The sequence below is a fragment of the Labrus bergylta genome, chromosome 17, assembly GCF_963930695.1.
Source record: "Labrus bergylta chromosome 17, fLabBer1.1, whole genome shotgun sequence".
Taxonomy (NCBI): domain Eukaryota; kingdom Metazoa; phylum Chordata; class Actinopteri; order Labriformes; family Labridae; genus Labrus; species Labrus bergylta.
The window spans coordinates 12,933,176-12,958,524 of NC_089211.1; the positions used below are offsets into that span (position 1 = coordinate 12,933,176).

Here is a 25,349-nt window from a genome sequence, read left to right on the forward strand (position 1 = left end):
CCAATTTTATTTCTCCTCCAATGTTCTATGCCAGTTTTTGAGATTCCTTAGCACCCTCTTGTGTTTGTAAGCACATTTGTTTGTGTTGTTAGATTCACTACACTGAAACATTATACTAGAGTTAGACAATGTGAGATCTGTTTTCTTCAGTGTCTCCCAGCTCAGGAAAATCCAACAACCCTTGTAAAATGTAAAAAAAAATAAAATAAAAAAAAAAGGTTTGGAAATGCTGCAGATCATTTATGAAAGGTAGGGATAAGAATGTGGAGTATATACTCTTACTCTGTATATTTAATTTAATTTAATATTCTTAACATAAGTAATAAATACAGGTGTTGCTTTTAGCCATGGCTAGAAACCTGCATGCATGGTATCTACTTTGTATTTTCCATATGAAGCAATGTTCATTGCCTGTGTCGCTGTTAAATAAACAAATAAAATAAATACTATTCTGCTGTAGTGAAAGGCCTATGAATGGAATTCATATCATTTCCTGTGATTATACAACAATAAAAAATGAGGACAATCATCACAAAAGAAGCCTTATCCATTGTTGTTGTTTTTTAATTGTAGCATGCAGTTTCATGTGCTGAAATCTTACTTTTACGCATCTCTCAGTGCAACACAGAAGCAGAATGCTGTTCAGCCACGTTGTCTGCAAGTCAGCGCAATAGATGAAAAGTCAGAGAACACACAGAAATTCAATCAGTATGTCAAATACCATTCAAACAGTTTCATTCATCATTAAAAGCACATCAATAGTGTTCACCATAGGTTGTATTCACTCCTGTTCTGCATTACCTTTACAGTAAGTAAAAAGGGAAACCTTTCACAATGTGATATTTCCAAGGAAATAAATGGAATACGTAACAGTATTATTCATTACGGGGACGTTTTGACATATGCTGTCTCTGAAGGAGTTTATTTTCCCTATTCTGAAACATTATACAAATGCCCCATTGATTGAAACATTGAAATATAGATCTGATTATCACAGGTTGTATAAATGAGTATCTATACTATAAGTCCATCTAATGATGGTGCCAGACTGTATACAATGACAGATGTGTACCATCTCTTAATAGTTCATTTACATTTCAATCGAACAATAGATTTTCAAATAAAATGTCTAATACAGACATGAATAGTCAGAAAACATCAGTTCATCATGTTTCACAATCAACAAACAGCCTTTTTTTCTCCATGTAATAAAGAACAATGAAACACTTTCTTTTCTGATAAAAAAACATTTCCTGTAAATTCTCAAATTCAAAACAAAGACTTAGAATTGACCAAGAATGAAAAATACCACGACAACCAATTCATGTGGTAATAACAATAATAGTCATAATGAGAGTATAACTTCTATCAAACAATAATTCAGTTTCAAGAGCAAACAAGTAGAACGCTGCAAGCAAACTTCAGCACTTGACGTGGCCACACAGTGGGCATGTGCAGAACTCTTACAGCGCTTGGAGTGTTGTATCACAACTACAGAATCATCAATACTCCTCCGCCATCACAAGAGGGACTATATCGCATGCAGGATGCAGGAAGAAAAGGGTGAGGAGAGGGTTAAGGGTGCAGTGTGTCTGCTGGCATCAATGGGATGGGGACTAGTGTGGTGTACAGTAGTTAGCCACTATAGCAGTGGACACACAAGGAGTATCACTGTGACATTAGCTCGGTACTCACAATACTGTTATATCATGCAGTAGTACCCATCCCTTTCCTATGAGAACAGGAATAGCAAAGCCAATATTGATAACAAGAGGCAAAAGAAAACACAGCAAAGTCAACACTGGCAAACAATTTAATCAGCAGTAATTCTTTAATGCTTTGGGTGTAAGTGCCAGCTATTAGCAAAATGTCAACTCAGGCAAATACTTCCATAAAATATGAGAGAAATTAAAGTAGAAAAAGCCAAACTAGCTGAGCAACTGAAGTCTTCCCTGAGTGATTCAGACAGACAAGGATCTAGCCCCCTCTAATGGAACAAAGCAGAACTGCAACAGATGTATCTCACTTCTTGTTCTTGACCAAGCACTTTCCCTTCTCTCATAGAGGAACATTGAGACATATGAAAAGCTTAAGGACATATCAGGGGTTGATTGTACTGTACTGTACTGTACACAACATGGCACTTACATGACTTCAAAAGTGAAGTTGTAAACAAATGGGTAGCTGAGCTAATTTCAGGACTTAGAGCAGCCAGATCCCTGCAGCAGCTTTTGCCTTTTCATCACAGAAATGAACTCTGCAAGACATTTTTTTAAAACTATCTTAACATCAAGTGGTGCTGTTTTGTTACTCCCAGCGTATGTTGGGTGGGGGGTAAGGGAAACCCCTCAGCAGGGTTCCTAGTCCACTATTTCATTGTTCAAGGTTTTTTTTTAAGTTTTAACTTGGAACCTTAAAAAAACTTTTTTTCAAGTTCAGCACTTCTAACATCCACTAAAATGGGATCCAGTGTAAAATCTGAGAGGAAATTAAAGTGGAAGCTTGAAGATTCAAAGAAAAGTAAGCCCCACTTTTCTCAATCCTACACAAATCTATTAAGATTTAAAACAGGTGTAAACAAATTCAGTCTTCCTCACTTTAATTCCTGTGTAAAATGTCAAATGTTTTCATGCTATTTATTGAACTGATTCAGACGAAGAAACACACGACAAGATCTATAAAAAGGAGTTAGTCTGTATGGGAATCAGCCACACTGCACAAAATAACATGAAACAAAACAGTGTTCTGACGACAAGACAATATGTTTTGTCTCTGTTAGGTAAAATTAAAATACAAAATACCCTGGCACACAACTTCACAGAAGTTAGCAATTCCTAAAACAAAACATTTGAAAAAGTGAAACAGAATAGAGCTTAAAGAAACATAAGAAGTGGTGGTTCTAACATCAGTAGGCTTAAGCTTCAAACATCATGCATAACCTCTGAATACTGTTTCCATTTTTCTTAAGGTGACTGGAAAGCACAAAAGAACACCAAGGGCTAGAACAATGTCATTACCAGTGTTCAGTTTCTGAGAGCTTACACCTTTTAAAATTGGAGGAAAGAGTCCGTTGTGTTGGAGAAAAAGGCCACAGCTTTTCAAAGTTATTGTCTGTGTGAATGAAAGCTCATGCACACATGTACTCTGTGTGTTATGTGTTTGTGAGAGAGTGAAAGAGAGTGCAGTGAGACTGATTATCAATCACAGTCAGCAGGATTAAATGCCATAAAGACTGCAGGCACACAAAGAACAAGTCTTTAAGAATTAATTTGTGTGAACGTGTCTTTTCTAAACAGCTACTAAATAGGCTTCATCTCCTTCTAAAAATACATTGGGTTGTTTTCAATAATATCCTTATAGTCTTAAGTGATGCCGAATGAGTTAACTAAGAAAACATGTTCAAAGCACCAGAGAGTGAATAAAGACGAGAAGTGTACATACATCGTTGTTTTGTTGACATTCCTCCTGCATTCCACTCACTGATCACCTGACCTCCGGTTATCTGTGATCATTTAAATGTGTTCTTGTTGTGCATGTGATCTCATGACAGTTAATTGAAGTTAGAGGTCAACATATAAAAGGCCATATGACCATATAAGAACTGCAAAAGAATCACAGTGATGATGTGTGACCTCTTCTCTAATCTTCTCCGAGGCTTTAAATTAAAACCAGATTTAGTTTCTTCATCATCTGTGTATCATGTCTGTCTCGTTGTTTGAATGTGTGAATATTTTCAGTGCAGCCATACATAAAGTTGAGAGATGAACTAGTGGCATGTAGCTTGAAAAGGGCATTGCCATGTAAGCTTGCTAATTAAAATCAGTGCATTACGATGTAAAAAAAAGAGCAAGGCGTAAACAATAATAGGTAGATTTTCATAATTCTGAAATACAATTCTAACTCGTGCATCTGAGTAGCTGAGTGGCTTCAAACAAGCTAAACAGCAATTTAATGACAGCAAATGATATGAATGAAATAATGACGCTGCTATTTTAATTATAAGTTCTTTGCATTAAACCTCAGTAGTGGGAGCAGGACAGAATCTGACTGGAAATGTCAAGACGACTCGCTGTCAAGCAGCTCTACATGTCTGAAGCATGATGAATAAGTGAAAAGACAGAATAACATGGAATAAATAGTTTTCTAAAGAAAACTTGAAAGACTGTGGATAATTCTCCAACAGTATATGTTTTCTCTATCAGACAGAAAATGTTGTATTGTACAAAAAAGACTCATCTCTGTCAGCCATGTTGAATGTAAAAAAAGAAAATAAAAACGACATGGTGTGTAAACTTCAGGAGTAAAATGTCGTTTAAAACATGTAAGGAAGATACTGTGACCTCAAGTCTTCCTCAGTTTTGATCAGGGGTTGAAACAGAAAACAAAAACATATTCAGGATTAACTGTAAGGGCAAACTGGTCATACATCTTAATAGGCATTAAAAGTGTTAAATGATTCTCTGTGGAGCTGTAAGAGCGGTTAAGAAAACCAATTAGAAGGCAGGACATTATGTTTTATTTTGGACTTTACTATGCGGCGCTGCTGCTGTTGAGCTATGTCTGTTAAGCTTTATTTAGGCATATTATTGACATGTATGAAGGCTGGAATTTGTAGTCCCTTTAACCAGGATCTGGTTATAGAAAAGCAGGTGATCTCTTGCTTGGTGCAAGTCAGTGTCAGACTTGGAGTGCCCTTAGCTTCCATTGAGCAGCATCCCTGTCACAGATGTTTCAGGGCAGACCCTTGTGGCAGTGGTGTCCCCCAATCGAGGAGGTCCAGTACGCATCAGGAGCTTGCAGACTCCCAGGCCTCCGGAGACCAACCCTCCAGGAGACAGAGACTTCCTGGAAAACAGACACAGGATGGAAGGAAAGAGGGAAGGAAGAGACGAGAGTAAGAAAGAGTGGCGTGTGTGTGTGTTTGTGCGCGGAGCTTTCACGCTGTCAGCCCATCGAGTCCAAGACCACTCAAGAGTGAGGGCGATCCTGTGAAACAATGTTTGCCATGGGGATTCACCTGAAGGCCATCTTTTTCAGCAGGTGAGAGTCCATCTTTTCTGTCGAAGGACCCTCTGATTGGGGCTGCTCCTCCATGGGAGAGGAGAGGAGGGGAGAGGAGCAGGAAGGTGGGAGGAGGTTGGAAGCATCCTGAGACTGTTGAGTGGCCAGGTCTAAAGAATCCTGAGAGGCAAACATAATTTAAAAAAAAAGAAGATTATGATAGACACGGTCCATTTAGTCTGTGTATGGTTAACATTTTCTGTGTAATAAAATCAAACAAACCTGAGACTTGATCTCCTGCGGGTCTGAATCTTCCATGTCAAGTGCACACAGTTCCAGTTCAATGTCTCGACCCGGGTCAGATTCGCTCTCAGCTCGGTCTTGATCCTGGCTGTAGACTGTTTGATGAGTTTGCAGATCCGACACAATTTTCTCGCCACTGCTTATTGATGTGCGACGGCAGTGAAGCTCACTAAAACCAAAAAAAAACCACAAACAACCATACAGTAGTCTATTTTGGGCATGGGATGTAAAAACAAAGGTAAAACTACATAAAGTCAGTTATATAAAGTGTGAATGGCCTGTTAATTAGGAAGATTGCTTACAATGAAAATAGTCATGATATGTTGTTTAATGGATATTTTTGCATCAGAGACAACAGAGCAGAGGGCTTTCCGGATTCCTTTATGGCTGCTCAGTGGGTTATACTAGCCAGTAGGGCTATTTTTAGTCACAAAGAGGAAAAGACTGCATAACAATAGTGAATCAGATGCTGCATTCAAACATGAAACTCCTGAAAATTTCCCAAAAATGTTGCCGTAAACTACATGTGTGAAGACACACGGCAGAATTTCTTCACCTGACTTATCCAGACTCTTTCCTGCCAGCCTGCTAGTAAATTTAGCAGAGTAAGGTGGTGAGTGAACACAGCAGATCATAGTCGGAAACTTTACCAGATGTAATCCAGTTTGTTCTTCTCCACACTTTAGTTGACAATAATTAAAATATACAACCAATAATATTTTGCTTGGATATGATGTATCCTGTCTTTGTAGTATCAGGCTCGGCTTTTCTCACCACCATGGATATCTTATGGGTCAAAGATTACAACTACAGCGTCTATTTATCGTCATGTTCTGTTATTGAGACCCCCGTCTCCTGTATGACAGGGGCATCTTTAAGTTCTGAGGAACTATTGTGAATAATGACTTTTTTTTTTCAGCAGTAATGCGTTCTGAAATTTTGTAGAAAATTGTGCGTATGTGAAAACAGCCAGACATACAGTTAGAGCAAATATGCTAACACAAACAGCAAAAATTGCTTTGTGTTTAGTGTGTGTGTGTGTGTGTGTGTGTGTGTGAGAGTGCGTGCGACTGTGTGTTGTACCTCTCTAAAAAACTAGAGTGGCTGGAAGAGTCTGAGCCTCTGGAGCTCCACCTGTAGTCGCTGTGATCCAAATGCGGGTTGTAATCTTAGAGAAAAAACAAACAACAGTTTACCTAATAATTATAACCGTATCAATTATTCTCCTTTTCAAATTTAGCATAAGCCAAAGCTATACTATATAAATTGCTCAATTCTAACAGGATTCTCTCAGACAATCCTATCTTACAAAGAAAGGAAATAAAATCCCTATTTACATCACTTCTTTTCTCCTTCCTCTTCTGCTTATCCCCATGCTAACCATCCTGTCTACTTTCTTTGCCTGTGTCGTTATCCCTCCTCACCTTTAAAGTTGATGGGTGTAGTGCTGACACTACCCTGGCAGGCTGTAGCTTGGACAGGGTCGGTGGTGTGGTAGCCTGTCCGAGCTGCCCTTGATATGGCACCCCACTTTGAGATGATCGGTCCCTCACTAAAAGGAATGATCGGGTCCTCATCTTTCAAGCGCCGGTAGTGATCCAAAGAATGCAGCCATCGCTTCCCCACACTGGTAACACCAACATCCCCACCTGCATTACTGTCCAAGTCCTGCATAAATAACATGGACAATGTAAGACAGAGGGACTATGCAAACATTCCCTGCAACTACCAATGAATTGAAAATAAATGGAGATCTGTCTTTTGTCTCACCGAGTGCCCTGAGCAGGAGTGAGTCGTCGTGTTTGTGAGTGTTTCAGGCTCAAAGGGGCTGAGGCAGGGGCCGATGGTACCACAGGACCACGGAGAGTAGTGCGCTAAACTTTCCTCGCCTCTGAACCGGCACCCAACGCATTGACCTCCACTGCTTTCCACATGCTGAAAGAAAGAGGCTTTTTGTAGTGATGGTGATACAAACTTCTCCATTAGTATAGGCTTCTAAACCTGAACTAATCGGCCAATATCAGACAGAGAAATCATGTGTTGAAGCAGACGTTTAAGTACTTTCATACATACTCAAGCAGATCTAAAAAGGCTTGTGTAAAAATCAAATCAAATGTAGAAGAAGTAATTCAATCTTTTTTACTGTGCAATGAAAGCGGCAGGCTCTTAAATGTCCTTACAGTGCCAACTGTTACTGCTTGAAATGTTAACTTAATAAATAAAAGAACAATATTCTGAAATAATAAAGTTAACATTTATTTTCCTTAAATGAGTTAACAAGTTGGATGAAGTGTGTCTGCTTTGAATCTGCTCAGATGTGATTAATATTTACGGATTTACTTTCATCAATGTCTTGATACTTTTTATGTGTTTCTTACTGTTTGGTTGAAATCTGTGTTGATGTTGGGAGGAGGCATACAATAATGCAAACGAGACTGTTTTGAAACGTAGAGAGTAGAAAGTACAGATAAGTTCTTAAACCTTAAACTTCACCTAAGTAAAGCACTGGACCTGATTCATGAAGATGGATAGTGTGATTGGTAATGATGATTATATAAAGATGAAAGATGAATATGATTATCATTGAACAAAATGTGCAGGTTTACAGATATAGCCTTTTTTTGAATATAACTGCCTTGGCTGCTTATTGATTTGAATTTATGCTCTCACTGATGGCGATGACATGATGCCACTTAGCTGCCAACCAGTGGGCAAGTGCTCCACTTTCAAAAACCAGAAAAGCTGCTCCTTCTCACTATGGATCTTGTTTTCTCATTTGACAGAGGCATCAAAATTAAATTGAGTTAATTAAAAAACACTTAAAAACTTCTTGTGGTTTCCTTAATAAGAGCTCAGTTCTTGAAGAGGACGTCTTATCTGATGTGCCGCTGAACAAAGCTTTACTCTGCCGAAAGCCTGAGTCACTGCTTGTTAAAGTCCCTACTCTCGCTTTCTCTTTCCCTATCTCTCACACACACACCCACACACATGCCACAATTGTGTTTTGCTATGATATCTGCCTCCACAGTTGCTAGGCAACTATCTCCCACTTAAATAGCATTGGACACAGCGGAAGCGCAAGCTTCTGGGATGGGAATGAAATCCTATATATTTAAAAATGGAAAAATACACAAGCTGTTTATTAATCCTTGAAGCAGGCTGCTGTCAAACAGTAATAGATTGGTCCGTTTGGCATTATATTTTAGTTGCATATTAAAGCCTGCAACAGTGTGCATTCGGGAGTGTACATATGTTGTCTCGTTAATTTGCCTCCTACCTCTGTTCCAAAATCAATGGTGAAGATGGGGGAGGACTGGGAGGGTTTGTTGGCGTTGTGATGGTGGTGGTGGTGATGATGAGCCCACTGTTCCTGCTTCCTCCTAAACAGATCCTCATAACCCAGAGGAACACGGCCGTAATCCTGCATAGACAGCATAGGATACCACAGACAAAGTCAAAAAGGAGAGAACAGATACTTATATCAAAATAATAATAATATATTTAACCATTTTAATCAACCAATGAGTATTGAAACCATGAGATTTACTTCTGCAGTCACAGTACTCTAACTTCCAGTTTATCAATTTTGTAAATCTGTTTTTTTGCAAAACCTTCCCTCAGATCGAAGAGTTCTGTTAGAAGTGTTCAAGTTTAGACATCTCTACAAAGAGAAAATGGCCCTTACTGATTACATGGTGGTGGAAACAATAACAACAGATGCATAAGATGTAACATAATGCATTGCAATAACAACTCTCCAGTAATTTTCTTTAGAAGAAAGAACAAAGAAAGCTAATACGTTGTGGTTTGGTCCCTCTAAGCATAAGGCTCTGCTATACCATGTTATGAACATTTGATGGTGGAAATAAGAGGTATACTAAATATTCCTATTGGAGGTTCTTTAATCTGCATTAATTGCAATGTATAATTGGTACTTTAATCCAAAAAAATTATAATTTTGCCTGCACGATTAAGAGATTATTTGACTTTATCTGACTCACAACAGTGCATGGAAAAAATGTCTTGCTGCATATATGATGGGAAATAGTCTACTACAAAGATCTTCAGCTTTCAACATCCCTTTTTAAGACACTGTATCTTTAAGGAGATTAACTGGCTGTTATGTGTTTTATGTTTTTATGTCTCTTATATTTATATTTTATAGTGTTCTTATGTGCTTGTTTATGTCACTTTGTTTTAATACCTGCCATGTCTCATTTCTGCTTTTCATTGACGGTGCAGCACTTTGGTTAACTTTAATATTTTTAAAATGTGCTACTGTATATAAAGAAAGCAGAATGGATGTGATCGTATTGGAAGACACAAATGAACGCACTTAGGATATATACAATTTTGGTAATTTGCAATATGTCTCCAATGTAGCCAATATGGCTACACACAGAATCATTGATGAGACTGGATAACTATAGTTTTGCAGTAGTCATACTGATGATACTCTTAAGATTATGAGAGGAGGATGGGAGTGAGTGGGCATACAGAGACATATTTGGGTGAGAAGTGGGAGGACTACAGAGGAGGCTGCTTCGTACTGCAGCTCTGTGGCTGGCACAGAAGGTAGAGGTGAGATGAAATGTGGGTGGAAAAAGGAAAAAGCGGAGGAAAGGAAACGTGAAACTGAAAATAATCCAGCAATAAATCTGTCCAATGTTAGACTGACCGACATCAGGCAATAATAGGTTTCATCACTGGATTTACTGGTTCCATTCCATTGCGACGAGAAAAACAAGAAGCAACTCATTATAATATAACCCTCGGCAGAGAGATTTATTTTTTAATTACTGTATGGCTCAGAATGGATTATCTCTCTTATTGTACGACTTCTTTAAATAGATTCTTTCTTTGCACTGCTAACGTCAAATGTGGAATCAACATGACTCAAACAAGTGGGACAAGCAGTAGTGAAGTAAAAGCCAGGCAGAAGACTTTATGTGATTGATATACCGTTCTTCTTCGGTTTAAATAGTAATGTTGGTGGAATCAGAGCTTCGTTGATCACTGAAAATAACCTCTTCAGCCAGTGTTGTAGTGCTCAAAGATCAGTCTTGGTTTTAAGGCCGGTCTCAAGGTCACTTTACAAAGGTCTCAGGCTAGTCTAGCACTCAACTGTATTTTGAGGGGGATTTGGGGATATTGCTAAACTGCCTGTGCCTTGTATGATTTAAAATAGTCCGGTAACTGTGTGCATAACATCATATTTCAAATGCAGCCGATTGCTTGCAAAGGCATTTAAAGCAAACATGTAGATAAGCACGTGGTGTACAGGCTACGATAAAAGAAAAAAAATTGAATGAAAAAAATATATTCTTAAGTGATATATAGATTTGGTTTGAACAGATTATTCTAAATTTATCATACAGTGTGTGACCTGGACACTCCCCGTCTAAATCTTGGTTTGAATCCCTGAAGGTCTTGGTCTTTTCTAAGTCTTGTTACACTGTAATCTTTGCCTTTATCTTTGTAATAATGGACTTGAGTTAGAGACTATTTTCAGCCAATCAATGGCCAGAAGGGTTACAGCACTCCTATAAGATGTGAGTTGTTTGACCTACCCTGTGTAGCCGGTGTTCAGCTCCAGAGCAGTAGTTGCTGTCTAAAGAGTTGAATCTCTCCCTGAGTGGAGGCTGGTATACGGAGGAGTGCAGCACTTCTGGGGGCAGAGAGTTACTCCTGGCATCTTCTCTGTGGTACAGCTGTAATGTTTAAAAAAAAAATCAATGTAAGTAAAAGGTACAACAGGGTTGACTTAACACCTGATAATTAACAGCCTGCTCACCTGGGGTCTCCAAACTCTCCTGCTGTCATATAGGGGAGCATAAACACCGTGAGCAGGAGCCAGAGGCCCATAAGGAGGCTGCCCTGGGTGGTGATGGAAGGCTGGAGGTACCATACGATCTCTAGGTGGGTGTGGTGGGTATCCTGAAGAGGAGGAGACAGGTGGGTGCTGCGTCTGAGGATCGCCGGGGTAGGAAGATGGTGGAGGGCCAATCGAGGGGGGCAGGGAGGATTCTGGGACGTTGGAGGATCGAAGGAAGCGAGCCATGCAAGTTTTGTGGGGAGGATGAAGAGTAGATGGGTAGTAGGAACATGCTGAGGAGGAGAAATGAAAAGTAAAATACATTCATTTGTACTTTCCAAGACAACGATAAATGTTATTTTTTTCTTAAAGTTTTTTTTATTTTTCTCACATGTTGGGGGATAATGGGTGGTTTCATATGCAGAGTGGGGATCATGATAGTACAGCTCTGACGCCTGAGAAGGATGTGGTGCACGCAGAAGGAAAGGACCATGTTTAGGCATAGGAGCAACACCATCGCCCCGTCCAACAGTTGCCAAGGGAGACGAGGCTGAAGAGTGGCTGACTGGAGTTCTGGAAGGAGAGATTGGCTTTCTATTGGAGAAAAAGGCAACATGTAGAATAATGTATGTCTTTATTTTGAACATGCGTATACAATAAATGTAGATTAACAATTCAAAAAAGATAACAAATAGGACCACAAAACCTATACATTTTCAACTGCTAAATTCAACACATAGTAAATACAACTATTTTGGATGCACTTTTTATGGACATTAACAGTTTTCTTAAAACCCAAAAAGCCATCAAATGTCAACACATAGAAAAAAAACAGCAGTTGTCCCCTTCTCTATACACATCAGATATTTATTTTATGATTTCTTCAACACTATCAACATGAAGAAAAGGCCAAAAAACAAAATGCCGCTCGGTTGCAGTTGGTGATACCTAAAGTCAGACCTTCCCCTCAGCACATCCAGCATTTTTCGCAGGGCATTTTTTGTCATAATCAAACTGCAAAATCTAATGAAGACTACATACCCAGGTTACTTGTAAATGTGGAATTGACAGCATGAAATCAAATGTAAACGAGGTCAAGGACCACGCAGGAAACTTTACATTTAAATGTTCTTTACTTTGATGATATGTAGTTGTGGTTCAATGGGTTAAATGCCAAAACCGAAGAATTACAAGCATCAATGATTTATTGGGTTTATCAATCTTACTGTTCATTTGAGCCAGGTGTGTTTCTGTTGGTGCCTGGAAGCCCATTGGTCCCGTTAGCCCCACTGGATCCGTTTGGCACCACTCTCTTCAAGTCCTCAATCACGTCAGCCCCTCTGGGGACCAGCTGAGGGTGAGTCAGGCTGGGCAATCCCTCTGTCAGGGCAGCTGTGTTCTCCCCTGTGCCTTTGAGCCCCTGCCCCACTCCTGCAGACACATCAGTGTGCAGGCTGCCCTCCATGGTGAAGGTTTTACCCATAACCCCTGGTGCTAGAGGGAACGCACGGCTGACACTGGTGCTCTTCTTGTTTCTTAGTCTAAATCTGTAAAAAGAAGACAGGAAAACAGGGATCTTAGGATTTTAGTTTATGTTTGTGTTATGCTGGATTCATTTTTCCCTCAGAAGAGATAAATCTTCTTAAACGTTTTAAGATTGAGGATTTGTAATAATGTACAACAATTGCAGTCTTGCACATGTGTATCCTTATAAAAAGGAAGACCCATGTCACAGAGGGTCTTTGTAAATCCTTGTGTAAAATAAATACGAGTAGATACTTTAGAGAAATGGAGTTTAAAAAGGATGTGTGGACACAGATGACCTAGAAAGGAGAGTCTCTGAGAGTTTATGAGTGCACACTCACTTCTCCAGCTCATCCTGTGTGTGAGCAAATGTACAGTTAGTTCCTCTGGGACAGCCTCCCTGCTGACGAAGGTCTCGGCACATGCTGGTCTTGTACTTGCTGTTGGCCTGAGGCTGCGGAAGGAAACGATACACTTCCAGTAACTAAAAATTAAATGAACACACTTTTTTTTTATACACCTTGAACAAGAAATATCTCTGCTTCTGCTCTGCCTCCATCACTTTTTACTTTTCCCATCATGACATTAAGCCGTTTTGTTAATTAAGACAAATAGTTTTGCCACACCAAAATACTAAACATATGGCTCTAGCCTTGTTGTAGGTTGTGACAAGTATATCATAAAAAAATGTTTATGGGAAATAAATTAGTTTATAGCAGGGCTTTTTCAAAACAGTTGGCCTCTTAATTGACAGATCTTTTTTTTAACTATACTATGAGCTTGGTAAGAGAAAACAGCTACATTATCTCCTGATTATAAGAATATACTTTGTTCTGTCTGAGTTACATTATTACTCTTCTGCTGCAAGTGGACAAGGACCATGTTGTGTTATCTAAACCAACAAAGAGGCAGGAGGAACAAAATGTGCTCTTGGAAACAGAAAATCTTATCTTCCATGTCAGTAGACTTCCCCTCAGCCTGGCTGGAGCACCAGAAATCTTTTTAATTTTATTTCAAATCCCCAAATTATAAGGCACTACTATTCTGCCAAGCTCATTTAAGTAATCGTCTTATCTCATCTTTCTTATTTAATTAGTAAGACTGTTTTAATCTATTCCTGTAACCTATTAAAGTACCTGTGGAGTATCATGACTCTTCTTGCTGAAGTTTTGTATAAATTCCACAAGTCCGTGAACCACCAACTTCACGGCTAGCATCACACTCTCCAGCTCCTCCCAGGAAGGTGCCGGTGCATCTGCAGCCATATCAACAACACCAGTTAAGTCTCTTTAGTAGAGAAATCTTTCAAATTAGACATCCTGGTTCTTTCAAGTCGAGGTAAAACACTCTTCTCAGACAAGGACACATGCGCCTGAGATTTATCATTGTCTATAATTTATACTAAATAAAAAATGACATACATATAAGAAAATGTCTGGGACAAGTTATCCTGTATGAAAAGAGGATCAATTAACACCAAGCTACACTCATGCTAGGCTCCTCTATCAGGCTTTACTTTTCCACAATGCTGATTTGCGCTAAATGCTTACATTGTCATGCTGAACTTGTCACAATGACACACTAACATCTTAATGCTGCACAGAGTTAGTGATTATCTTGATCAGCATCTTGTTTAAGTATGTTGGCATGCTATAATGTGCTCAATTCGCACTCAACAAAGTACTGCTGAGACTGAAAAATGTAATAGTTTGCTGCTACTACCTGGGTTGTGGTCTATGTTAGCAAGTAGCTCCAGGTGCGGTCTAAGGCTGGCGAGGTTGGCAGGGTCTCCAGTCCTCTGCAGGACGATTGTCAGCTCCTGAACGCTTTTAGCAAAAGACTCTGGAGACTGCAACTGGAGCAGAAGATGGAAGAGGAGAGTGAGCCTTTTAAAGAAAAATAAAAAAGATAAAGGTATTTGAGCTATGTGTCTGTTCTCAAGAGGCTTGTTTTACTTACTATGTTTTTTTTTATACATGAGTTTATCAATAGTCAATGCTAAAAGTTTGTTACTACTGCCAAGCTTTTAAATCATACTGGTACCTTGTCAATGATTGACTGCATATGTGATTTGTGGACCAGGTCTCCATACAGCAGAGACGACCACTGCTCAGGTGAAATACGTAAGCCTGCCTCCATGGCGATGTGGACGATCTGAGCGTCGTGTTCCCTCCTCAGAGCCTCGTACGTCCGAAACTCCTCCTTCAGCTGCATCAGCGAGGAGTCCTCGTCGCGTTTAGTCACCTGACAGATGAGAGAGATGATGACGGCGGGAGAAACAACGAGGAAAAGGATGGATTGAGACGGTAGATTGATTTAAAAAAAATGAAAGAAGAAAAAGAGAGAGACAGTATGGTCAGACTGGAAGATGTTTACCATTGAGAAAAGAAATAGTCATCTAGGGGAGATTGGTTTCTTCAAAATAAAATACTATTATGTTTTGGTAGGTCCTAAATACTAATTGTCATATTCAGTTTACCAACTAGTGATTGTCTGTTTGTGGTGTCTTCAGGCTAATGAACTCAAATTCAGATCACATGAAGGGTATTTCCCCTTCTCAGAATCTGCCCTATGAGTAATCATCATAAGACACCAACACCATGTACTGTATCGCTTACAAATCTGCAGAGTAACAGTACAAATTACAACCACACACAGTCAGATTTCATCTTTCTATTTTCCACCTCCGCAGGTTTTTTCCCCCGTTCCTTCACTTCCATCTATCTTTCTCAGCTTCTATGTTCTGTCTATCTGTGTCATGCAAGACGGGGCAACAAGGGCAAATATAAACTGCTGTTACGTCACAACAGATAGCTGGCATATCTACCCTACCAGCAATGTCTGTCATTAGATAACAGACCCAAAAATATACTTGCACATAGTAAATATTCCCCGCAGAAGCCTGTATCCTTATTACAGACATGACTTTTAATGTAGGACAAGATGTTAGCAGGATGAGTTCGCCCTTTAGAGAATGAAAAAGCTTTTCATGCTGAACCAGGTCAAGTTGAGTTGAAGTGTTATCCACAACTGAAAAGTGGTTTTGTGACACTCGTTAGACGGTTTGACTAAATCTGAAGTAATTGTGTTTGTGAGCATGAATCACTGATGACATAAAGAAAGTATTCAGTTGAAGCACTATCTCTGCTGTAAATGAATATGTGGTAGATGAGAATCTATTTAAATACCCCTCATTTAATCAGGTCATTTATTATGGCTTGTGTTCTTGGGAAATCAGCAAACTGAGCTTTTTTTTTAATTCACTTTGACGTAGACTATATCCTAAGAGCTTGTTGTGGCTCAAATGTTCTTAAATGTACACGTATTCAATGTTTAGTTGTGTATCTTTGTCTGCATGCTCCCTCCTGGTACCTGTACCTTGAAGCAGGAGGCCCTGTAGAGCAGCTGCACCACGTGGCCTATGCTGGTTTTAGAGGCTTGTGGGAAGCGAGCCTCGAGCTTCTGGACTACGAACAAAACCAACACCTTCCTGGACAAAGCTGAGCCGTCTTCCAGGGCCAGAAGAACCAGCTTCAGTGCATCTTCTTGCATAGCTGATGAAAACATGTCAGAAGAGGTGGGGAAAGAGACAGTGGGAGAGAAATATAGAGAATAAGAGAAACATATTCAACAATCATGCATATGCAGGAAAAGTATGGAAAATATGTCATCCTCAAACAAAACAACAAACTCATTTTGAACCAGGTGTCCTCAGACTGTTAATAAACTCATTCTGTTATCATGATGAGAAACAGTTTCCCGTCAGAATCTGCCCTATGAGTAATCATCACAGGACACCGGGTGCCAGCACCAGCAGTCATTCTGATGAGGCAATCTTAACAGGCAATTTAGACTATTCACAAGACAGCTACTGGACACCATGAGTCCAGTCAACTAATAGGCTATATCCTGTTGCATTCAAAACGTCAACAGGCTTTACAACAATAACACAAACTCAGAAAAGTGTGTTTTGTTTTTTAAATGTCTTTAAAATCAAATGTGAAGCCATGCCTCAAAGGTTTATGAGTTTTGATGAATGATATTTATATTACAGAAATGTATGAGTGCTGTGCGTCTTTCGCACCCACCAGGTCCCAGAAACTGGCAGCCCCGCGCCCTGACCGCTGCCCAGAGGTTGGCAGATAGTTGCTGGGGGTTTTGGTGCTGCAGGATGAGCTCAGTTACTGTTCTTTCGCCCAGAGACCGGCCTGCCCGCACTGCACGCACACGGCCCTCCTCCTCCACCAGCTGGCAGTTCACCAGCGTCACCAGCTTCCTTTGCATCGGCCGACTGAGCACGCTTGGACTCAGTGTCGCCACACCTGTAGAGGGTATTAAAAACAGTGTCTCTGTGGAACCTTGTCATTTTTAAAAGTTGTCATTTTAGGAAATATTTCATCTAATGTAAAGCAATCAAACAAAGAAATGTAGCACCCAAAACCAAAAATTAACAGACAAGCAGCATTGACAAGTCTGTCATGGCCATCAATTAATAAGGACTGACAAGCTTCTTCATTTAATGGTTGAGTTATCAGGCCTCTAATCTTTCACAAATACATCTAAAGGAACCAAACCATGATGCAGAGGGAACTGTTCAAAGTATCTAATTCAGTAACAATGACAAACCACAAAGTAAACATCACACATAATTGACTGAACCAACAACCGGAACAAGTGAAATTCAATAGGGCCTTTCTGCCTTGTCTTATTACGCAGCAAGCTGATTTTTTCAGCATTCAGGCGTCATGAGAGGTGTTAGAAATATGAATGCCAAGCTGTACAGGCAGCTCAACTGCATCTCCCACACATTCAGTACAAAGAGTTTCATTCTCCTCACAAATGTGTCGACAATTCTCCAACAACACACAAATAATTAAACCTACAAACCTTTTGCTCCACTGATCGGTTTCAGGTAGAGAGCCAGCTCTTCCACACACACCCTGCACGCCTCATAGTTCTCAACTTCAGCTGGACTGCTCAGGCTCACCGGCTGCACATCTGGGACCTAAGAGACACACAACATAAGCACACACAAGTCCACAAGAAAAAAAAACGAAAAAAAAACGTCTACACATTTTGACACTGACTTGCCATTCTTCTTCCTGACTCACCTGAGCCCCGACAAGCTGCAACAGAGCGCAGTTGACCGGCAGCAGGTCGATATCCGTGCTGATTGGCGTCTGATCAAAGGGACAGGCCTTGCGGTGCAGTTTGTGTAGGCAGGTCTTACACACTGTGTGGGAGCATCCCAGGCTGATGGGCTGGTGGCCACTGCTGTCAAACTCATTGTAGCAGATGGGACAGGACAGAAACTCTGTCCACTGGGCCGCCTGCACCGGCATCCTGCCGCTGCTACGCTGAGGATGGCGTCACCCAGCTCAGGGTGAATGCATGACAACGAGGCCTGACAACAGCTCCTGCTCACCTGAGCCAGTAATGACTATGAGAAACAAGACACAAAGTTATGAAGCCATTGTTAGGTCATTACATAGACTGTAGAGACTGCTGACTGAAGAGAGTGTTCAGAAACACTATGACTGAAAAAACCCACAGAACAAAATAATGTAATAAGACAGTTTCAATTTTAAAGGAGAACATACAATTACATCAACAAGTACAGCTGACATTGTTAAGAGTTTTAGATAAAGGTGTCTGACGTTTATTGTGTGCTTGTGTAATATGTTCTTAGATACATGTGTTTTTATGCATTGTTTTCTGTTTCTTTTAAAATAAGTGCACTATTCGGTTTCTGATCATTTCCAATGAAATAAAAAAAAAATAATAATAATTTAAATTTTTGGTTTTGGGTGTTACAATTTCAAATCATCGAATTCTACCAATATGCATAAATAGCATATATTTGTTGTACATTTTTATCGATGGAACCATTTATTGAGTTCATGTTTTTCACATTAATTACATGACCACGAATATCTGGAAGAACGAAGTTACCATTTGCTTTGATGGGTGTGTTTTTTTAAAGGAGTTCATATTTGGGGTCTCCAGTTGGTGGTCTTTCTTTTGATTGCCATGAGTATTTTACTTCTAAATACAGGCAAAGAAACAAATCAATATCTGAAGAGATAAAAAAAACATCAAGAATAAAAGAGGTTGGTTTGAGCAGATCAGAAACTCCAAAGCCCTGCACAAAACGCTGCACAATGCCATGACTTATTGCTAAGTATAGCAATTTAATCTTTAACTTTTCAGAAGTTCACTTTATGAAACAACTTCTGCCTTCAACAAGTTTCGAATGAGTAAGGGATGGGCTGTGGGGGTGAGTAAACATGCAGGCAGTGAATGAACCAAATAACAAAATAGGAGAAAGCCACCAGGATATATATAGTATGTCAACTTCTCGTTCTGACTGACATCTACAGCTCTCTGGCTCTAGGAAAAACATAACCCACTCCTAAACTCTGTGTTGATCCAGGCTTTTCTTATTTTTCCACTGATTTCCTGTCACGTCTTATCAAAATGTCCTTTATTTGTACAATTTCCTAAAGTGCTTCACAGCACGAAATGTTCCTTTTCTTACAAAACAGTACAATCACGCCTTTGTGATCTTACTCTTTCCATGACCTCTAGACCCTTTTTTATTATTCAATTGAACATGGCAACAACAAAAAAACAAAAAAAAACAAAAGGACCAGTATTGGCTCCATTATGCATAGCATTGCTTCTTTTTTGGGGCACAGCAGACAGCCAGCACCTGTTGCTTTGAATCTGTCACATCTGTTCAAACTGCAAACCAAAAATAACAGCTGGTACCTTCAGAGCGCAGGTGTCAAAAAAGAAACTAACGGCTGAGACACAGTAAAATAAACTCTTACAAGAACTCAGATAAGAGAGGACCAAGCGTCTTGTTTAACTAACCTTACATGTTTTGTTTTAAATAGACCTAAACTGGAATCTGAGTGTGACTGTGTCTATGTTTTGACAACATGGGAACAGATGAGGGCCTCGTTTTATATAAATGCATCGCCTATTGTCTCGTACAAGTGCATGTGTCAAAACAAAGGCTAAATGTCTAGAAAAATATAACCCGAAAAAGACTCCAAATTGTACAAGCTTCAAGAACTTTTTTTGAAAACAGATACAAAAGCCTACATTGCAATGTGAACATTATATGAGAAAAATGAAAGTAAGTGGGACTGCTCGCGCTATTAAATAAGTTATGTATTTCAATGTCGACCGTTTGCATAACAATGGCGCCGTCCCAGCAGTATATTGCCAGGTATACTCACCTTGCAGGCTGTGCGCAGCGCGCGCCTCCCGCGTTGCCCTCTTTGGCTGCACGGACAGCTCCGCTCTGACTTCGTGCGTCATCTTAAACCTTCCGCGAGATGCCCAGAGATAACATCAAATAAGACGACTATGCTACCTCACAAACTGCTGTACCACCGTCTCAAGAACAGTAAAGAAACTGCTTCAAGGGTAAATTTAGAGACGAAGAAGAAGGCGGGCAGTTTTTATGCGAGCCCCTGTGTGACCGCGGTACAGGGAGTGCATGGTGCAAACTCAGGGGGCAGCTGTCCACAGTGATAAACGGACTGTAGTTACATTGACAGCCACCTGTTCCTGCACTGAACAAATGCTGGCCTACACCTTTTTTTTTTTTTTTTTTTTTTTTAACAGAGAATATCAGCCTGTGCCAACACACACAGACCAAATGATTCCTTCACACATGGATTCATACAAGCAAGTGCACATTGCAGATTTATAATAATCATCTTACAGCGTAGGCCTACATGGGGAGTCCAGAATATCACGAGGTACACAAGACTTTCATTACTTGCCTGAATGGATAACTACTCATGTATGCACACACACAAAAAGCCCCCACAGTCATGAATAAGACCAGTCTTGTGACAGGGAGAAGTGGGCGTGTTGTATTATTGCTTGAAACCTCGACTTCTTCATACTTCTCTCCCCCACTGATTTATCTCAAATGAGAAAATTATCTATCTAGTCTTTCTGGTCCTATAGTGTAAGACACGTTTGTGAGTTATGTTATTTTAGACGTGAGCAAAAACATCACATTTTAAGAGCAAAACGTCCTTAAAAGAAGAATTTCATAAAACCTAAGCAGTGTTTTGCTGTAGGGGCCTGTTGAGCCATCCACTCTACAGGGAGGGAAGATGAGAAGTACATTGTGTCTTTACAGCCAACAGTTGGCGAGCTATCATCTGGCTCAGGACAGTGAGTCCTCAATTGGCCCCCCCTTCTCTGTAAGGGGGGGGGGGGGGGACTTTCCTTTGGCACATCTCAAAGACAGACAGAGACAGGAAAAGAAAGAGAGAGACTGTTTGGAGAAAGTGTTCATGTGAACAATGAGGTGAGAACATTTTTGCCATCGGTAGGCAGAGTGCCCGCTGTCACTCTTCAGGGGACTTTGGTTCAGGTATATGAGACTTACTTTTTGTTAAAGTTAGATTTGTATAGGGGTGAAGGTCAGTGTTGTTACATTGGCAGATTCTTCTCACCATATTTTGGCTGAAATGTTGGGAAGACAACCTCTTTTTTGCGTTTTACAAGGTTTTAAATCAAGCTTAGAAATGTAGCAGCGCAAGCGAAGGCAGAATAGAAGGAGGTGGAATAGCAATTAGCCAATGGGAGGCTTTCTACGCAGTACACACCCTCATGTAGAGATTAGGTTTAAGTTATAGTCGGAGCTAAGGTTAGCACTGTAGTAGTAGTGGATGTGGCTGTGTTGGGATCTTCAGAATTAACTTGAGTGTGTATGTGACTTTTTCCATCCTTGCAGGCATTTGTTGTGTGAGTGTGTGTGCCACTGTGCCGCTGTGCCATGGCATTTCACTGTCACTATGAAACCTCAGTTTGAGGCCCAGAGGACTGAATAAAACAGAATATCTCTATCTCACTCCTGAATATGTAGGAAGACACATCAGCCATTAAACTGGGAGGGGACAAACAATAGAAAGAACATTTCATTCTTTGTTTAAAAAAATATATCAATTTAAGCAATTATGATATGTTTGCCAAACTGACATCATAGCTCAGACAGCCGTGAGTCTGTGGTCTCCTCATGACCTCGTGGTCTTAGGCACACACCACAGGGTTGCCTGTCATCCCTTTTTTCATGCTCCATGCTTTCTGCCATCTTGATATGAACAAAATGCAAACAAAATTGAACAATAAACAACAAGTTAAAACTTTGACTAAATCAACAACCAGTAGGGATAAGATAGGCAAAGTACGGAGACATATACATACAAACACACACACTAAAACCTCCCTGCAGAACATGAGTTCAACCTGAAGCAGAGTTATCGGAAGTAACATGAAGCCCCCAGACTCCTTCTCGGTGTCACCATGACCCCAGATTTAGAACATACCATACAGTGTATGTGTGTTTGTGTGCGAGTTTGTGTGTATGTACCAGCATGTCAAAGAGCAAGAGTAAGCACACAAGTGATTGGTATATCACAGAATCAGCAAGACTGGGTTGGTGTTTTTTTTTTTTTTATCAGGGAGCAGATTTACTAAATCTGGATAATTTACAAAAAACATATTAGTTACAATGAAGATGGAATTAAATCAGCAAATACTATTTAAAAAAAAAACTTGATGATTAATGACTCTTTCATTCAAGACAGTACTATTCTTCACTGAAGCAATCTTTCTCATTGGTGCTATGACAGACTCACTGAATGAGGCTGCTTAAATGACCTCATACATTTGATCGAGGTCTTGAAACAGACTAGTGCACAACACACAACAGGATTTGAAACTTAACACCCACAACAGTATATTCTCGTAAAAAAAGAAACCCTGTAATACTGTAAAATTGTTTTAAAGTTTAGCAAGCTCAGAAGAATAGAAGGAAATTCACTTTTTACTCATTATAATATAACTTATTTTAAACGAAGTGAAACAAATAGAAGCAGGCTGTGTTTATACTGACTGAAACACTAAACTTTCTATTTCAGTGGGTTGGGGGAGCTGCAGCCAATGACTGTGAAATGAAAACTTTTCCTGAAACTGCTGCAGGAAGGTGAAAGATGAAGAGAAAGTTAAACATTAACACTGATGATGATGTTGTTAATCTTTTGTTAGGCTCAACAAAAAAAACACTAACTGTAGTGGATATGGTCTAGTATGTTTCTCTAAGGGAAATAAGTAATAAACACTATAATGCACTTCCAGTCTGAAATGAAAAACACATCAAATCACATCATAAATAAGCATTACCCTTCACATCATTTAGTATTTGTTTTTGTTTTTGTAGGATAAGATAATGCTATTTGGCTGGAGAAGTTAGCTCTCCTGTCATATGAAAATGTTTCTCTTCATAATAGACGCCAGGGTTACTACAGTTGTTCCACCACGTCTCGCTCACTTGTTTTTGAGTGCACAGTGGGGGTATGTGGGTCTGTGTGATTATTAATTCATTATGGCTGTCATCACAGTGTGTGGGGGTAGTTTGTGGATGAGAGGCAGGACAACCGTAAGGCTGCAGTGCATATACAGAACATCCTGTATAGTATAGGCCAGGCCTACTTTGTTACCCCCCTGTGAAGAGTTTATGCAGAAAGAAGAGCAGCCCAGAGTTACGCAATCTTGGGGAAGCATCAGTTTGTTGTAACCTTGGATCATTTTGTCAGAATATCATGTTGCCTCAGCAGGTTGCAGTAACCTACAGCTTGACAAGCTGCTGCATACTTAAACTTTATGACAGTGTCAGACTGAAGGCTGCTGGGAATTACATGCAACACCTGAACTAAGAAAATGTTCTGGGGCTAAGCAGTCAGTTTGAGACTAAAGAGGAACTTCCACTCTAAATATCCAATTTGCGCTAATTCCAAAATCACATATTTACCCACATTTGAAGAGTTTTATGTTGCTTTACATAATGCAATCCCTGCCTAGATTCCATAAAATAACACTCGTTTAAATTTCATATTGTGCAATGATGGGCCAGGGCCCATTATTTGAATACAACCAGCCTTCATGCAAGGCTCCATCAGCACCAGTTGCAGAAAATGACAGTGAATTTGGAGAGTTCCAGGTCTTGCGGTGTTATTTCTGAAATCTGAAGCTGCTAAAAGAAACCTCGTTTAAGGCCGGGGGGGAAAACAGAAAAAGAGAAGAGAGGGGAGCAGCAGAAAGTAGCACGCACCTCTGGATAAGTCACTTACCTCACGCACTACACCACAGCATCAGTGTAAACATATTCATCCATAGACGCGCATCAAAATACATGTAAAAAAAAAAAAAAATTAAAAAAAATCTTCATCAGATGCAAAGCAGTCACTGCAGCCAGCCCAGATAGATAACTATTGACCCCAGAATGACACGGCACTGCATTTCAGAGCATTAGATACAGGTCCCTTGGTCCAGTTTTGGTCCTCTGCCCCCCTTTCTGCGAGCATATGACGAACACGTTCGCTCAGGTACAGCGCGCCACACACTCTCTGTTTGTCAAACCAGCGCTGAGAGGAGATGGTGGTATCGCTCCGCCGGTGACGGAGCCCGAGATGCGCCTCAGCTTCACCCACCGGGCTGCACAGGCGGAGAGCTAAAGCACCGCTATGCATCGCCGATATGGTCCGTCTGGGACCACGTTTAGTTAGCCCTAATACGGTGCTTGAAAATGCCTGTGCGCAACTTTAAGACACAGGGTGGTGGGGGGGTGGGGGGGAGGGGGGCACTATTTTGACGTTGTGAGCAAGGATAAAAAAGATGTAAAGAGGCAAGCCGGAACAAGCCGCTTTTCGAGGCGTGGGCTGCCTGCTTTTAAAGGAGCAGACAGAGAGCCTGAGCCAGAGCAGCAGAGGATGCGCTTCAGCAAGTGCGCCTACGAGGAGGAGGAAGTCCACTCACATGCAAACATACGCAGTTCCCGCTTGTTTTAATGCAGCTCTGCGTTTAGAGAAGCCCAGAACAGGAAGGAAAACTGGCAGTGTACTTTTCCTTTTATCTGAAGTCTGTACCTCCCCATGACGAAGGCTATAGTCTAGCGATAATGAGGCTGTAGTGTTTGATTATCTCCAACTCTTTCACGAGACTTACGAATTCTTCTGTCATTTTCGGGATGTAGCAGCATTTCTTTGAAACTGAAGTCGGTCTTGTTTTTTTTTGTAAAGCTATACGCCTACATGTTATTTAGTGTCAAATTTAATCCAGATATGATATTTTGCTAGAGCTTTCATATAGTAGGCCTATTATGCTCGTCCTCCAGCCATTTATTGTGTTGACAAACGGCAGCCTGCAGGTAGGCAATATCAGATTAGTCACATAGCTCCATCCTGCACATTTAAATAGCCTTGGTCTGACATCTTACAATATAATTGAACAGTTTCATTGACAACAGGCTTCCCCTCCATGTTGATTATGACTTCCATAGGCTATAACTCAACTCTCCCCTCAATGACCTATTGGCTAGAGCTATTTTTTAGGATGAAATGTGTTTCTGATTTACACATGATAGGCTACATATAAGAAGAGAAAATGTTTGCTAGAGATACAATTATTTTACATGCAAGAACTATTAACTAAGACCTGTGTCATACCAGTTTGTACTGCTCTCTTTTGGCTCACTGTTGTACACATGTAATTCCAGGTTCCAGGTCACTCACACACAAAACCTGATATCTTTTATATCCCCCCCTTTTGAAAAAGTTAGTTTGGTTAGTGAATATCTGCCTGCCTCAGTTGAAACATGTTGCATTTGGCACTGTGG

The 25,349-nt window shown here is 40.2% G+C and overlaps 1 protein-coding gene across 2 annotated transcripts; it reads right to left on the minus strand.

The window, feature by feature from the left end:
• Positions 1 to 543: 543 nt before the first annotated feature.
• On the minus strand, positions 544 to 24,250 carry rc3h2 (ring finger and CCCH-type domains 2). 2 transcript variants are annotated; one of them, XM_029278089.2, is made up of 20 exons: positions 23,806 to 24,250; positions 17,755 to 18,083; positions 17,531 to 17,648; positions 16,732 to 16,965; positions 16,022 to 16,197; positions 14,687 to 14,887; positions 14,366 to 14,498; positions 13,780 to 13,898; positions 12,985 to 13,097; positions 12,346 to 12,666; positions 11,511 to 11,713; positions 11,099 to 11,412; positions 10,875 to 11,015; positions 8,582 to 8,725; positions 7,075 to 7,239; positions 6,729 to 6,972; positions 6,388 to 6,472; positions 5,284 to 5,473; positions 5,018 to 5,181; positions 544 to 4,845 (listed from the first exon to the last, which is right to left on the minus strand). In XM_029278089.2, exons 2-20 carry the CDS (start codon positions 17,983 to 17,985, stop codon positions 4,695 to 4,697), a joined length of 3,447 nt encoding a protein of 1,148 aa, XP_029133922.2. In that variant the 5' UTR covers positions 17,986 to 18,083; positions 23,806 to 24,250; the 3' UTR covers positions 544 to 4,694. The 2 variants fall into 2 exon arrangements, with proteins under 2 accessions (XP_029133922.2, XP_065821393.1); XM_065965321.1 differs by lacking the exon at positions 23,806 to 24,250 and adding an exon at positions 19,891 to 20,159.
• Positions 24,251 to 25,349: the final 1,099 nt, after the last annotated feature.

Coding starts and splice junctions, on each gene's coding strand:
- rc3h2 (XM_029278089.2), bottom strand. CDS start 17,985: ATGCCGGTGCAGGCGGCCCAGTGGACAGAGTTTCTGTCCTGTCCCATC. Junction 14,888..16,021: donor ACAGGGCCTCCTGCTTCAAG/GTACAGGTACCA, acceptor CTCATCTGTCAG/GTGACTAAACGCGACGAGGA. Junction 11,413..11,510: donor CACCCATTATCCCCCAACAT/GTGAGAAAAATA, acceptor TCTCCTCCTCAG/CATGTTCCTACTACCCATCT.